Here is a 17,406-nt window from a genome sequence, read left to right on the forward strand (position 1 = left end):
AAGGTATCTAAAACACTTTGAATTGTCTTTGTGTACAAATAGATGAACAAAGTGGTCCAGCGCTGACCCCGGAGGACCCAATGGACACAAATCAGACGACCATGAAGGAAGAGGAGAAGCCAGACAGAGGATGGATTATAGTGATAACTGAATTGATCTGAATGTTATCATTAAAATGTTCTGTCAAGTAAAGACAGCTTAATAAATTGAAATAAGCTTCAGTTCACAGAAGAGGGTTTTTTTCCCATCATAGGTAGGCCTATAGTGTGTCAATAATCCCCCCCTCCCCTCTTAAAGGGATAGTTCACCCCCAAAATGACTTTTTTTAATTGATTACTCACCCCATGGAGCCTTGAATTCACAGAAATGAGTTTTTTTCTTCACATTCCTAATCCAATACTTTGATGACGGGCGGACTCAATGCAGTCTTGAAGAGTCACCATTGAGTCAAACATATTATTATTAAAATAATGCGTACGTATTTCTAATAATAATAATTTGTATTATTCTGTAAAGTGATCTATTGGCCCAGCAGCTCTATCCGGGTTAAAGGCCTCCCACGGTGCACTTTGACCCGTGGGATCATCAGCATGATTGTGGACACAATCTTATCCAACGACAACAAAATATAAAGTTTTGGGTCTGCGAGTCTAAATCTCATCAAATGTTGGTCCGTGGCTCAAATGCAGATTAAATAATGGACCTTGACATTAATTAACAGGGTTGAAAATCACTGCTGTATTGTGTCAACAACACTATCTCAACTGGGCTACATTGTCACAATCACGTGCATGTGGTCTTGTTGGTCTGATATTCTGGCTATTAGTGTTTTCCTCTTTGAGTTAGTGAGTTCACTAGCCTACTGCATGCAAACCAGATGCAAAGTTAAACACACTATTCCTGGAATTCAGCCTTTTGCCCACAAGGTGGTAGTATTGTACCTTAATGAAGTAAGTTATGTGTAAAGCAAAGCAAAGTTACTATATTTACCCAGGGTAACTGGACTAAGCATCGGATACTTGTTTACAGCCAGGCCCTGCTCATAGAACATTTCGTGGTAGTGGTTCAATGCCTTGCTCAAGGGCACTTCAAGGTGGTCATTTTAACGTGCCGGTCCGGGGATACGAACTGGCGACCTTCTGGTATCTAGACCGCTCCGGCCGAACGGATTACGGAGCGGTCTTGATACCGGAAGGTCGCCAGTTCGAATCAGCGGTCCGACACGTTAAAATAAAAAAGCTTTTTAATAGCCCACCGACAGAAAGAAAGAAAGAAAGAAAGTTTAATTGATTATTTCGGGGACCACAGCCTGAAAATGTTGAGGACTTGAAGTCACTGTTTTAGTATTGTGCCATATAATATTACATTTCACACAAAATACTGACTCCATGACTTTTTGCATACTTCCATGCTATGGTGATTTATAATAGAAATAAACACATACTGCTCAAACATATCATATATGGACGTAACATGTACATGTTTTCCCTTTTTTTCCTTTGTTTATAGATTTCCTCATATAAATGTGTATTTGCTTTTCATGGTTTCGTCCACAAAGTAGCAGTTTTAGTATTGACTTGTGCTTTCGTTTGAAATGTACCCATACATTCTGTGAAATAAATAAAGATTTCAATCAATCAATCAATCAATCAATCAATCAAACAAACAAACAAACAAACAAACAATATAAAATGTCCCTTTCCCCCAAAGCGCTATAGCTCTCCTGTCCGCTAGATGGCCGTAGTGAGTCATTAGAACTCCAAACTTCAAACCGGATATTTACATCCAGGTTGTTGGTGTGCGTGACGTCACGGCAATGATTTTGACATGATGACTGATCAGCACGTGTGGACTTACTAAACTATATAAACGGATGGCTAATAACAACTGAAATGTGTTAAATAAGCCTCTGATCGCTGCATTAATGAACACAACATGCTGCCGACAACACAACTAATGTTCCTGTGAAGGCTGGGTGGGATGATGATGAGGAGGAGTTGTGGAGCCTGGGTGATTCTACTCTACTTCAACACACATTCAGTGAGTGAGGTACAAACATCATCATTCATAGCGGGTATCAAACGTTAATTTCAGTGGTTTTCATCCGGCCTTTTCATAAGTCATATCAAGGTCCATTATTTATTCGGCATTTGAGCCTCAAACGTATTTTGTGTGTCGTTGGATAAGATGTTGTCCACATTCCATGATGTGGTACCGCATGCATTTAGGAGAGATAACAGACAAATAAGATGCATTGATCAAAAATAACAATTCTTTGTATGCTCATATTTAACAATAATACTCTTAAGAGCACAACATATAATGGATGCATGTTATGCTCTTAAAGAGGGTCATTTGGTTATCAACTCCATTGGAACCCCCTCAAGGACCACTGGTGGTCCCCGGACCACTGTTTGAGAAGCGCTGCTGTATAATAATTGCGGCTATCAAACGTTTAAACTTTATTTTTTTCATGGACCCCCATTATAACTACGGGTATTTGTACAGTGGTTCTCAAACTTTTTCATTAAGGCTGGCTGTTTGATTGATCTTGAATACTTACAGTTTGCAGAACAAAGCACAGGAAAGTATAGTTCAAATCAATACACTGTCACTGATCGTTTTAATCTAACCCCTGAGAGTGTACAAATGCAATAGTATAGTAGTAGTGATTATAATCTGCCTGTGGAATAAGGTCGGATTGGACGTGTGTCCCTGCTCATAGTAAGAGAAATCTATGAAAATCTGGGAACGAAATCGTTACCAAGAAATGTCTTCACCAATGTGTTTCTGAAGGTGTCTACTAACATGTACTAAAAGTTTGAAATTCAACTCCCGTGGGAAATTGAGTTATTAGCATAATATGTGACCATGACCCATAACATCCTATATAAGGCAAAAAAGGCAAAATTTCATCATTCTTTAAGTAGCATGTGACATATGAAACTAGGGTGTTTGCATGATTCTGAATCCATTCCAAGCATTAGTTTTGCACAAAAAACACTCCTTGGCAGGAAAACGGCCACACAAACGTGATGAGGTCAGCACATTTGGTCAAGTGGATATGGCCTAATTTAGCCCAAGGAGTGTTTTTTGTGCAAAAATAATGCTTGGAATGGATTCAGAATCATGAAATCACCCTAGTTTCATATGTCACATGCTACTTAAAGAATTATGAAATTTGGACTTTTTTGCCTTATATAGGATGTTATGGGTCATGGTCACATATTATGCTAATAACTCAATTTCCCACGGGAGTTGAATTTCAAACTTTTAGTACATGTTAGTAGACACCTTTAGAAACACATTGGTGAAGAAATCTCTTGGTAACGATTTAGTTCCCAGATTGGTCAAATACCTGATAAAATGCCCTTACTATCAGTACACAGTGACAGTTCTCCCCCAAAATATCTGTCATGGGCCCATTTTCCCTGATGGCAAATTTGCAATGTTACAACACATACAGCTGATGCAACATGAAAACTCCTCGTATTTCTAGGTAATTTAAATAATGTCATGCACATTTGTCCAGTGCATAGCCTACTGCAGGCCTTGTTGACTAGTTTTAGAAGACATTTTGATGCTCTTACTACTGAAATGATCGATTATTTATATGGAGAAATCCCGTCCTTTAACATGCATCTCTATGGGGGAGAAGGACAGCTTGCCCTCTCTCATCGCTGCTAACGTGCCTATTGGACAAGGACGGTTTGGGGAGGGACTTAGCGTAGGGCTAATTGTCCAAACTGCTCCAGTCTACTCTCTTCTACAGTTGCTGTTGTCTTGCGCCTGTGACGCAGCGGGCTTGCCTTGTTTGGCTGAGGCGAGGCAGTAGACTCCCTTTCCCCTGATAAGATGCCGGAAGTGACTAAGACACTTTTTCTATTGTGTATTTATGTTTAAACCTGTGGTTTCACGAAAGTCCACTATTGAGCATTGGCAACTTTCTGTCAATAAACTGGCAAAAGGTGGACATTTTGTGAAACCAAAGGTTTTACAGAGAGGATGATCCAAGTTGTCCATATGTGCACAAAATTTGTTTTTAAATCAAACATTTTTAACTTTGTCCCTGGCACAAAATATTTTGTGACGGGGGTCCACGACCAAATACATACTGTTGCCTGGGAAATGAGGCCCAGCATGAAAGTGTGACGTCACAGCATGGCGTCACATCACCTTATATAAACCAGCATATGTATAATGAAATGAAGCAAAGTGAAAGGAAGAAGACAAGGAAGGAGGAAGCACTAGTGCATTATAAAGTAAGAATCTAATATATCTGAGTTAAGTTAACCTTATAATACCGGTTCTTCTCCGCCAAGATAACAACATAACATCTGCAAGCTAGCTTGCGAGGGACTATCCGAGAAATCTCATGGATTTAAGCAAATGGCTGCTTGTCCCTTCTAAACCTGCTACCTTTATACTGTCCTCTACGTAAGGGCTTTACACTTTTTATTTTACAGTCCTTTACTCAATACACTATTCTCTCAAAGGCAGTAGAGAATCTCCATAACACATATCATTTTGGGGGTCCATGACATGAAAAGGTTTGAGAAAATGAGAACCACTAATACAGCAAAACTCATACCCGTGTGAAGTGAGGGTCGCTCTTATAATCATACATCATCTCATTCCGGCCAATAACAATTTGCGTCTTCGCCTTTCCGTCTTAAATTTTCTGCCCTCATTTTTTATCCTCAATATGTACTTTGTTCAGCCATCCACCCCATCCACGCTATGGGGTGATCAGCCAATCTTCAATTAATCATCGCTCAAATTCACCCAAACACACAAAGCTGGGCATAGGACACAAACAGGTTTTTCCAGAAAACTGTTTTACTGATTTAGAAGACATTTTTAAAATTGTCCTCAGTCCTTCCGAGTAGTAGCTTTAGTAGTAGTTTTTTTCTTATTCTAAACTGACCATGAATTTACTTTTCATTCCTGTTGTATTTCTGTAGCATTCTGTCGACTAACAAAGTACCACTGACTGATTTCACAGCCTCTTGTGTGAGTCATGACGGCTGCGTTCAGCAGCAGCTCGGAGGCAGTCCTTCAGCGCGTGCTGGATGCACCGGCGGAGAGGAGCGTTCCTTTGGAAAGCCTGGAAGAGGTTTATCAGATTAAGAAGACCTGTGACTTCATCAGTCACAATCAGTACAAAAAGGTAGGCGAGGTGGCACATGTTACCGGGAAATGCACTCACTGTCTGTGTTCAATAGGCAAAGGCAGGATTTGACGATGAGCTACTAGTCCACTAAACGTTAAGAGCGTTATAGCGTTACTCGGTTATTATCAGGCTTGACATTAAGGTCACTGTTTTATTATCCTAATGTCCTAATGTTCTATGGGTTATTATAGACTAAAATGCTTAAATTCTGCCTCAAATACAGTATATGCTACTTCTTTCTTTCAGTATGGTATTTTTTTAAAATAAATAACTTGATTTCACATAAATCCTCCCTATAGGCTGCCCTGCAGTTTCCTGATGAGCTACTGGTCGATGCAGTGGCCATAGCGGACGAGATAGAGAAGGGAACCCAAGCCAAAGTGTACATACTTGGAGACACGTCCTATGGCAGGTAACGGCGGGTAAATGGAACACGACTGCAGGAGACTTCATCTGCATTTGCAAACGCAGACACAGATGAAGCAGCAGTGTTGATTTTGTTGACTAGAACTGGCAAAAATGTTTGTCGACTACCTTCTAACACTGACAAAAACGAAATAAAAACCACGCTATGATGACCAAGGCTAAATATACTGACAATTTCATCAACAAATCAAAACTACACTAAAATGTTAGGGAAGGACTAATGGAGAAGAGATCCAGTAGAACTAAAAACAGAAAAACTTGGTTGCACTCTGGTGTTGTGCTCTGATAGATAGCAGATCTACATGAGCTTGTAGATTGGCTATTTCCAGCATGCAACCAAGTGTAAAGCCTGCCAAAATACATTTTTGTAACTATTCTGTTGACTGAAATCTTACTATATTTAGTTGACTAAAACTAGACTAAGACATTTCAGATGACAAAAACTCAAGATTGTGTGCACATCTCAATGCCTATATTTAGGCCAAGTGCTGGATGTCAGGCATCAAGGCAAACACCAAGGAAGAGAAAGAACATCCGCACACTCGTTTCTAGAGCTCCATGAGACTTACTTTATTTAGAGGCAACAAATTGCAACGTTTCGACCTACTAGGTCTTCATCAGGCAAATATTTGTCTCAATATTATCAATATTTGCCTGATGAAGAGTATAGACCTAGTAGGACGAAACGTTGCAATTTGTTGCCTCCAAATAAAAGAGCTCTAGAAACTAGTGTGCGGATGTTCTTTCTCTTCCTAGATGACAAAAAACTGACATTGTATTGCTGTCAATTTCTGTGACTCAGCCATTCATTCACCTCTCCTCCTCTTCCCGTTGGGTGTCCAGTTGCTGCGTGGATGAAGTGGCTGCGGAGCACACGGGAGCGGACTGCATGGTGCACTACGGCAGGGCGTGCCTCAGCCCCTCCAGGAGGCTGCCGCTCATGTACGTCTTCGAGAGGAGGCCCGTGGACCTGGAGAAGTGCGTTGCGTGCTTCAAAGAGCTCTATCCCGACGCGCAGAGTCACGCCATAGTCCTGTACGACGTCAACTACGCCCACGTTATCGGTAAGGTGCTCCGACAGCAGCGGTGGGGAAAAAGCACTTGCGTGTTTTTCTTTATTTTAAAGTATCAATACTGCAAGTCCTGAATTCTAAAGGTTTTGGCATCAAAAGTAAAAATACTCATTATGCAGAATGTCCCCATTTCATCGAGTTTTCAAATGTATGTAAACATCTTTTGATGCGACACATTGTGATCGGCTATTTTCAAATGACCTAAATTAATTAAGTATTGGAAATTGGAAATGCTCAAGTCAAGTTCAAATACCTCAAAATTGTACTTGAGTACTATACTTAAGTAAATGTACTTACTTTACACCACTGTCCAAGAGGTTGAAACAGTGGAATAGTGGAGTGTTTCACTTTGGATGAGACCTCCCTAGAATGTGATATTAATTAGATGATAAGTAGTGGAAGACATAAAATCACTGGCATGTGGTTAAAATACAATTAAAAGGTTGCTATTGTATGTTCTTTTTTCCAAGACCATACATCAGATTGTATACGCTGGCTTATCTTTACTGTGTTTAGTAGCTAATAGACAGTCACACGTACTCTAGTATGTCACTGTTTAAACAAAGGGAGTTTGTTTCACCTCAGTTTAGGGTTGTTAGTTTTAAGTTGTGAACTCAATATCTTCTCAGATGATCTCCTCGCCCTCCTGACACCAGAGTATCAGAACGTGGTCGCCTCAATGCTCCTCGTGGACGGGGAACAGTGTCACGATGAACGTGACGAGGCCCAAAGCGACGGCGAGGTTGTCAGCCAGTTCGGCAGGCGCTTCGCCTTGAAAAGCGGCACGAGCATCAAGGACTACGGCATGTTCTTTGTGGGCGTCAAGGGCGCGGCTTTGAGGAACTTCATGATGACGTGGAACGGCTGCTCTTTCTGTTCCTTCGACCCGACTTCGGCGACGGGCCGCGCAGAGTCGGCGGGCGTCAACCGGGCCCTGATGAAGCGCTATTATGCCATCGAGCGAGCCAAGGACGCCAACGTGGTGGGCATCCTGGTGGGCACGCTGGGCGTAGCGGACTACCTCGCCATCATCCAGCAGCTGAAGGGCGCCATCCGCAGCGCGGGCAAGAAGAGCTACGTGTTCGCCATGGGGAAGATCAACGTGGCCAAGCTGGCCAACTTCCTGGAGATTGACGTGTACGTGCTGATCGCTTGCCCCGAGAACTCCCTGCTGGACTCCAGCGAGTTCTACAGGCCCGTGGTCACGCCGTTCGAGATGGAGCTGGCCTGCAACAAGCACAGGGAGTGGTCGGAGGAGTACGTGACGGACTTTCGCCACCTGCTGCCAGGTACCTAGATTGGGGGGTGACTGCTTAAACCCTAGTATAAATCATTGCTGTCGGCCCGAAATCTCCATATTTTTTGTGTTTTTTTTTTTTTTCTTTGTTAATGAATAGATCATGAGCATCACACAAAAGCAAGTGACAGGTGGTCTTGTGTGAATAAAAATAGAGAACAATGAATCATAAATGGTGAAAATATACTACATCATTCAACATTACATTACATGATTAATAATCATGACAGTATGCAGATCATAAGTGCAAGATGCCAAATGTATGCATATTTCACACCAAAAATAGCTGAACTACAAGCTCGCAGCCCGTCGCAACACGGCACATTATGAGCTTGGAGATCGGATATTTTTGTCGTGTGACACCAGCACACTACTAAGTATGAAGCTGGCTTGTAAGTATTCCGATTTCAGGGGATAAAGGGATAGCCCCTTGAGGTGCAGCATATCACAGAAACATACAGTACACAGATACAATACAGATACATACACTGATAGGCATAGCTTGCTCACCCTCTTCCACCCACCCCACTAGCCACCACATCATCAGCTATTAACCCAGTCAGCACGGGAACCCTGTTTGGTGTTTTAAGCATTATTAGACCTGTACGTGCCCTTCGCAGTCGGCCACCGATATATTCTTTCACAGTGAACGTCTTTAACTCAAATATTAGCTTCTGGGGTATCCCTGGAACAACATATTTTCAGATGGGGGGGGTCCACAGCCAAATACAGATAATTCTGGGGGTCCTTGACATGAAATAGGGTTTTCAGAAAACTGATTTTTCTGAAAATGATTTAGAAGACATTGTAGAATATGTTCTCGGGTCTTAATGGGTTTAGCAACAGAGGAAAGAAGGGCACAAATGCATGCAAATACATCAGTGTCATACATGTTCATTGCTGGCACATACAGTTTAGAAGCATAAAAGGTGAGTCAAGATGTGAATGTAGGGAAGGTCCTAAAGCGACTGAAGGATGAAATAGATATTCATTGTCCACTCTGTTCCAGGCGGGCTGAGTCACGTGCCCTTGGCCGGTGAGGAGGAGGAGAGCGATGACGATACGGACGTGTCGCTGATCACCGGAGCGCTGCGAACACGGCACATGATCCTCGACGGACCCCCGCCTCGACCGTCCGACGCCTCGGTGGTCCTGAGGAACCCCACGCTCACTGTGGCCAACACCAACGCTGCAGGTACACGCACACATGCGCGCACACACACAAATACACACACACACACACATACATGTTGCATGCAGACTTGGGTCTCTTTCAGACGGTGACGGTCTCCAGATAAAACGGCAAGTCTCTTTACACGAGAACGCACACTTTATGAAAACGCTATAATGTCGCTAGGTGGCGGTAACAGGACTGGGGGTGCATACTTAGTTTAGACTAGTCCAGTCACCAACGTACAAGAACCAGGTAGCTCCCCCTTCACACAACCCTATCAGGGTTTTGAATGGCGCTTCCAGACCACAACAGGGTTTGTGGCCATCGCTAGCGAGCGATGGCCTGCTTTCTACTAACGCATGGAGTGACACACAGGCTGACAGGTAGCCCAGAGCATGCAGGCAGAGTGCGCCACGGGATGGTTATATATTTTATACTACATTAGGCTACATAAACGCTGCTGCCGCCTATCACAAGGCATTTTATTTACATCATGGTTTTACATTCACCATCACTGATGAGTGGTGCTTTGTAGGCGAGGAGGGAGGCTTGTTCATTGTAGGAACTCCATTATATCATATATGGCTCTGCATCAATGTAATAAACATATGCGTTGTGAGCCATGATGTCATAAGTTTTGCGGATTCACCGTTTTGCCCGTTTACATGGAGACGGGAGGAAACGGCGTTCTCAAAGATTTCCACTCTGGAAGGTGTTTTCACTTTGTTGCGTTTTCACCTCCTGAAAACACCCTTCTCGTCTAAAGGGATACTTTATTTTGCCGTTTTCTATGAAAACCGTTCTCGTGTAAAGACCACCTAAGTCTGTTCCATTGTATTCTGGAATTTTTGCAGAGTCTAAAGGCCTTACTAATGGGTGAATTATTTTTTAAATGTGCAATTGAAGCTCTATTATCTAAGAGTATGTTAATATAATTTATACAATCTGTATGGTAGCGTATGTTCATACAATATAACTTGGGGTGGTTGTATTTGGTCTCCCTGCTCCTCTATATACCTTTTAGATCCTGTGTCTGGTTTGACATGATTTGACACATAATCTTGTTTCTGGTTTGACACAGAAATTAAATTTCTCCCCTGAGAAAGCAGGCAGGCTCTATTAGCTATTGTCTGCATGTGCGTAGGAGACCCAGGTTCAAATCCAGGGTAGTACAGTACACTTCAATACAGCTTTAATTCACCCGGAGATATAATAAATGTCGTCAGGAGTATATCAACACACAAAGTGAATATTACTAAAGCTACACAATTTCTTATTCGGGAATGAGGTGCACTTTCGTATCGTTTGTTCATGCCCCGTGATCTTTAAAGACCTTGCAGGCCAATATGTGAGGCATAAGGCATGGTTAAAAAACTTTTCTTTTTCATGTCTTGCAGCGTCCTTCTTGGCTGGTCGTAGCTGGCAGGGTTTAGAACGGAAGCTGGGGGAGACGCCTGTGGTGAAAGCAGTGCAGGGGAGGAGAGGCATAGCTATCGCTTATGAAGAGGAGGGAACATCCTGATCTGTGGTGAACGCAGTGGAGGAGAGGAGAGGCAAATGGTGCATTTATATAGCGCCATTATCCAAGGCGCTTTACATAGATTGTGCATTACATGCACCCAATCACACACCGATGGCGGAGGAAACCATGCAAGGCACCAAACTGCACATCGGGAGCAATTAGGGGTTCAGAGTCTTGCTCAAGGACACTAACTCTGGGGGAAGCCCCGGGTCGAACTGGGAACCTCATGGTTCCCACCTGGCTGATCTCCCGGCCACTCTACCCCTGAGCCACTGCTGCTATCGCTTATGAAGAGGAGGGAACATCCTGATGAACATTTAACCCATTAAGATTCTACAAAGGCCTAACCCTAACCCTCAATCAGTATTTATCACACTTTAACCCATCTAGACCGGGAACCCCTATATGTATAACTATATACCTTTCAATCCGGGAATCCCCTTTTGGGGTGGTTGTTGCTATGCGCAGAATATAACGACATACATTTTCTGTTTTTCAGAATCTGCCTCGGGTCTAAATGGGTTAAAGATTTTAGCAGATTGGCTATTTTGTCAATAGCCAACGCAAAAAATATATAAATGACATGAATGCTTTTCCTGGTTTTAATGCAGCGATTCCTCCACAATGCTTTCTGTATTGAGTCAGCATAGCTTGTAATCCTGTCTGTTACCTCCCACTTCAGTGTAACCGCGTTCCCCATCAGCAGCCGGTCTGATCAGATTTACTAAAGACACTGTAGGAAACCTGGGCTACCGTTACATTTTAAGTTAAAAACAGTCAGTTTCAGACTTCCCCTTAAGTTAAAAACAGTCAGTTTCAGACTCCCCTTAATTCTGATTTATAGCGAAGGGGAAGGTCACAGATTGGGCTAAGGAGCATGTAATTAATGTTATTAGTTGTAAATGATCCATGACAATGGCAGATGTATTATTGATATTTATATTCTCACTGTGGTCCTGTTTTGATACAGATCACTATCACCAAGCTGTAGATTTGTCTATTTTTACTTTTTGTCCTGCTCCTAAATCATTGTGCAAAGTTTGCAAACATATAAACTTCTCACAAAAAGTAAGACTGGTTTCAATGCTATTTGGAATGACCCTCTACCATACTGCAATGTTTCATAAAAATGTAACTGCATTTATGTTGTTAGGGGCAGAAGAATAATTTTCTTAAAGCTGCAATATTCATTTGCTCAGAGAGGCTTACATTTTTCACTTGAAAAGCAACATCCTAATATTTTCTTTAGATATTGGTCCAATGTTTTTGAAAGTTGTAGAACAGATCGTTGAGCAGATTGCTCAAAACCCCCAGGAGGAGATCTGAGAACTGTTTTTCATATAATTAAAAATGGAGGGAGAAAGGTCAGAGGGCATATGTCAAAGAGACGTGTATTGAAGTTTCATGGCTGTAGGTCAAGCAGTTTATGAGCTATGCCTGTTCAAAGTTTGCATTTTTCAATTGATTGCTATATAGTGCCACTCTTTGGCCAATTCTTGTGATTTTCATGTATTTTCAGTTTGGCATGTATAGCACTCTATCAATATTATAATAATAATGGATTGCATTTTTATAGCGCTTTTCTATGCACACTACATACTACATGCCTACTCAAAGTGCTTACAATGGTCCATTCATACATTGGGAGGTGAAGCAGTGAACAGTCAACGCCAGTGTCCTCACTTCCCACATTCACACACCAATGGTGGCAACCACTGGAGGCAATGTGGGGTTCAGGGTCTTGCCCAAGGACACTTCGACATGTGGACAGGAGCCGGGATTCGAACCGCGGACCCACAGATCATTTGACGACCCACTCTACTGTCTCAGCCGCCCTGCCAAGTTTAATAAACAAATGAGGGGGGGAAAAGCGACTGCACAGTTAAGCCAGAACTGCGAGAAGTGGCGGAACAATACAACAAAAACGATAGCATGCAGCTGGCCGCCTAAAAATTCAAACAAATTGTCATTGATACCTTTGATCAATCAGAGTTTGCTGCTTATGCTAGATAGAGAAGTTATGTCAGCCTGAGAAATGTACAGATCAAAATAATCTGTTGTATCCCATATGTATTCAATTCAATTAAAATGTATTATAGTGCAAATGAAATCACAACAGGTTGTGTCATGGCATCATTTACATGTGGCCTAGAGCAGTGATTCTCAACCTTTTCAGGTCGTGATCCATCAAAATAACCACAGATGAACTGGGGACCCCCAAAATACCCACATTTGAACTGGGGACCCCCAAAATAATCAAATTTGAACTTGGGACCCCTAAAAATAACCACAGATGAACTGGGGACCCCCCCAAAATAACCACATTAAAACTGGGGACCCCCTAAATAATCACATTCTAACTGGGGACCCCCCAAAATAACCACATTAGAACTGGGGACCCCCCAAAATAATCTTATTTGAGCTGGGGACCCCCACCCTGTCAAGCTCACAGCACCTTGTTGCGAGATTGAATAACATTAGACCAGTATTTGCTTCTGTTTTACAATCAATACAATATACAATGATATAATACCACAATGCAACATAGATAGATTCAGCTAAATCCATTTTACAGCTCTTATAAGAGGGGATGACTGTTGAGCATATTATTTCTGGTCAGAGATTTTATTCACAATCGCAACAAGCAGAAATGACTCCATTTATCTATTCTCTATTCATAGACACTCCACCAGAGAGAGTACTTCATGTGGGTCAATATTGGCAGCATAGGTAACATGTCATTTTGACTTGTATCAAAATCTATCTTAACTGGTACAGCCATCCTCCTCATCCTCTTCTTCCTCCTCCTCCTCGTACATCTGATTTGTGTTCCATTGGGGACTCAAGGTTGCCTTGCCTCAAGGTTGAGGCAAGGCAGACAATTATGTACATATATCTGTACACAAAGATCATTCAACTTGTTTTAACTACATTTAAATAGAAATAAAGAATAATGAACATAATCTATACGAATATTAGAATCGGAGAGCTGCACCTGAACTGTAAGAAACACACACCTGCAGAGACCATCAAAAAGTTGTCTCTGCAGACTGGAAAAAATATCTCCTGGGCCTGTCTATTAAAGCATGTGGCCAAAATTGTCCAAATTGTCAAATCTAAGAAAGGCAAAAATCATGACAATAGCCAATCTGCAAGTTCATAGCGACTTGCAACGCAAGCAATTGTCAGCTTAATTCTAGATCTGCTATTTTCACAGTCAAACTAAATGTAATGCCTCAACTCCTACAATTCCAAGTGCATGTCAGGGTGGGGGGTTCCGAGTTCAAATATGATTCTTTTTGGGGGTTCCCAGTTCAAATATTATTATTTTTAGGGGGTTCCCACTTCCTAGTTGAAATAGGATTATTTTGGGGGGTCACAGCCTGAAATGGTTGAGAACTGCTGTATTTAAGCACCAACACCGCCACCTTCTAAGCCTCTGACCTCGTTATCTTCTATTACTGATTAGAGCTTTTTTTTTTTTTTAATTCAAACTTTATTCAAGATGCTCACAGGGGGGTCCATAGGGCGGAACACATAAAACACAAAAGTAAACAAAGCATAAACAAACAAGGGGGACTTATCTCTGTACATACAGGCTAGAACTCCAGTGACTCCACAGCTTAGATGATAGCCTGACAGAGCTCTTAGCAGGGTTAGAAAGTGCTACAATGATGCTGTTCACAGAGTCTGTTAACCTGCACATAAATCTATACATCAGGTTTCGTAGCACAGCAGGGCAAGTGGGTACATTTATTTCTACAAACATTTGACTGGCACTACAGCATCTTGGGGCTTTGAGCAGCAGTCTCATGCAGTCATTATAGGCCACTGTAATCTTTTGCAGGCCTTTTTTAGTGGGCAGTGTACAGTGTACAATAGGCTTTAAAAAGTGAGATTTTCACTGGTCATTCATGTGTGTATTTGAAGTAGCAGACAGTCGTGGAAGCAGTACTCAGATTATTTTACGTATAAGTAAGTAGCAACACCACAAGGTTGAGGTCAGTTTAGTATATTTTTAAGTATATTTTTACTTGAGAAGCATTAGGCCAGCACCTCACCAACACTGGTGTGCGCCCTTTCCTGCTTTGTCTACTTGAGAAGCATTGCCATCAAAATATACAGCATAGAACAAACAAAACAAATGAGGATGAATAAAACTTGAATCTGTAGTCACTAGTCTCCCTGTATACTAGGGTCAGGCTGATCAGCCCACAAACAGACCGTGTGCATCCTTCATGATGCTGGTAGTGGCAGCCTTATTCCTACACCTGTCGATGGTAAATGTCACCGAGGGCAGGAAGGCTGCATCCAATGATCTTTAGGGCAGACTTCAGCACCCACTGTCTGCCTCAGAGCAGCTTCCATGCCACACAGTGATGCAGGTAGCCCCAGTATGTTCCCTCAGCATTACGCTCATTCTGTAGCTCCGAGATGAGGTCACACCCACGGCAGCTCCCACCGCGGTTCAGAAACGGCGCATGTTTCCACAACGAACGCTTCTTACCCTTTTCTGCACAATGAATCCAAAAAGTGAAGGGCTACTAGCGTGCTAAACTAATTTAAACTTAGGAATGGCCAAGAAAATCCAGGTTTAAACGGTTAAACGAGCGTTAGCGGTTGTTTAGCATGTTTTTCAAAGAAGTTAAAAAGCTTTAGCGCCTCCCATGGTCGAGTGTGGAATTAGATTTCAGTTCACTCGACATGTCCCCGCACACGCACAACTTCCTTGATAAACATGGAAGCAGCTGACTAAAGAACCGATTTAAACGCTCGTTTAAGCGTTTAAACTTAGTTTTGAATTAGAACCTAAGTTTGAATTAGTGTAAAACTTCCGTGACCCTTCACTTTTTGGATTCATTGTGCAGAAAAGGGTAAGAAGCGTTCTTTGTGGAAACGTGCCGCTTCTGAACCGCAGTGGGAGGTGCCGTGGGTGTGACCTCATCTCGGAGCTACAGAATGAGCGCAGTGCTGAGGGAACATACTGGGGCTAGGTGTTAGGATGCTCTCCACCGCACACCTGTAATGTAATGTGGAAATAATAGGCATAATAGAATAGAACTTGGCAACAGTTAAAAGCACAGGATCACCAATTAAAAGTCCTGGGTTCCAGCCTCATGATTTGTCACGACTCGAGTTGGCTTCGTACGACGCTTAAAAGGTCTTTAAATAAATACTTTTTGAAATGTCTATGGGGAAAATGCATTGGGAATTATTTCCTGGGCCTGGTGTCGTCATGAAAGGGGGTGGGACTGCGATGCTCTATTTGCTCTCTCTCTCTCGCTCTCCCATGTGCACACCACGTGGTGTTTACCTAAATCCACACAGGCAGCTGATCATACAGGCAAAACTAGTCTGCTTAGATTAGGCCAGGCACAGCAGCATGTCTTATCTGTGTGTGTGTGCGCGCACGCGTGTGTGTGCCGTGTGTGTGTGTGTCTGTGCACATTACTGTTATGTGTACTATCATAGCAAAGATTTCTCATGCCTTTCATATTATTTGGCTGTCAACTGGCTTGATAATCTTTCATGCAGACATAGTCACACGCAGTCTTAAAGGCTCATTCCATGAGCAAGCATACAAAAAAGAAAGCCACTACACATGCGCGCGTGCACACACAGACACACGCACCTCACGTGTGAGCATGCCGCCTAACTGTTGAGGTCCCATAATGTTTTATTATAATGTCTCCTGTAGGAGAAAATGTTTGCACACCTAGAAATCAGGCATGTGCAGACCTGCACAGGTGCGTAGGCCAGTGGACATTAATAAGTATTATATTTTTAATCTTTAAATCTTTTTTTTAATGAATGCCACATTTTATTCCACAATCGTATAGTTCACTACTAGTGTGTCGACCACAAAATCATAAGATCCATGCTTTATTTCGGTCTGGAAGACCTCGTGTTAATTTAAGTCTGAGTGTGTTAGTGAGAGGACCAATTATATACGAAAATAGATTGAAAATGGTCGAAGTGGTCCCGACCTGCTAACCCCATCCCAGAGGGAACCCAGAGCTGAGGACTGTTTATTTGTCACGTCCCTCAGGGTGTAAAGACTTTAAGTCACAGAGAGATGATGGAGAGAAAGGGAGACGGGCACATGCAGTACTGAACACTAAAACCCCTTGACAGAGTCATAATCGAGGATTTTGTAGGTGCGTGTTATTTTTACCAGTCTGTCGCTGTGGAGCGCTTGCCCCTGAATCGGAGGTGATGAGATGAGATGAGATTAATGCTGAAACACACACTTTGATGTATGAGCCTGGCGGGACACACGCACAGCCGCGCACTCCCAGGAATTCTTTCTCACACGTGCACCCAATAGTGGACAAAAAGTACAGACACTCAAATATCACAAGTGAAAGTTCTAATATCAGTTTTAATATCACAATGCAAAGTTGCAAACGCAATACATTTACAGAACCGCACTGGTGGTACGGCCCTACACGGGCCATACCACCATAGTAGCTGTTGCTATCTATAATACGAGTCAATGAGAGGTGTGGACCGCTGGCCCTTCAGGTATGCGGTCAGGTGTAAGCCTGGCTCAGGGAGGAGGACGCCCCTGCCATGCAGAGTCTAGGGTCACTACCTGGTGGTGAGCAAGGGGCAAGGCCAGGATGGCTCCCAGCTGAAGACCCTACATACAGGCTGGCGCTTATCCTTTTGTTATCTTATCTTTTGTTTTATCATGGCTGTGCAGGGGAGAGAGATGTAGAAGAGATCACATGTATTATT

At 42.6% G+C, this 17,406-nt stretch overlaps 1 protein-coding gene across 3 annotated transcripts; it reads left to right on the forward strand.

Annotated features, from left to right (window-relative positions):
• Positions 1-1,742: 1,742 nt before the first annotated feature.
• dph2 (diphthamide biosynthesis 2) lies at positions 1,743-12,762 on the forward strand. Of its 3 annotated transcripts, XR_013788464.1 has the most exons (8): positions 1,743-2,040; positions 5,006-5,170; positions 5,473-5,585; positions 6,443-6,663; positions 7,302-7,961; positions 8,979-9,164; positions 10,541-11,419; positions 11,453-12,762. XR_013788464.1 is itself a non-coding variant. In XM_079489494.1 (7 exons), the coding sequence occupies exons 2-7, from the start codon at positions 5,021-5,023 to the stop codon at positions 10,663-10,665; spliced, it is 1,455 nt and encodes a 484-aa protein (XP_079345620.1). In that variant the 5' UTR covers positions 1,743-2,049; positions 5,006-5,020; the 3' UTR covers positions 10,666-12,762. The 3 variants fall into 3 exon arrangements, 2 of the variants coding, with proteins under 2 accessions (XP_079345620.1, XP_079345619.1); XM_079489494.1 differs by having other exon boundaries at positions 1,743-2,049; positions 10,541-12,762; XM_079489493.1 differs by having other exon boundaries at positions 10,541-12,762.
• The last annotated feature ends 4,644 nt before the right edge of the window (positions 12,763-17,406 follow it).

The sequence above is a fragment of the Electrona antarctica genome (genome assembly GCF_951216825.1).
Source record: "Electrona antarctica genome assembly, chromosome: 20".
In the NCBI taxonomy this organism is placed as follows: Eukaryota; Metazoa; Chordata; class Actinopteri; order Myctophiformes; family Myctophidae; genus Electrona; species Electrona antarctica.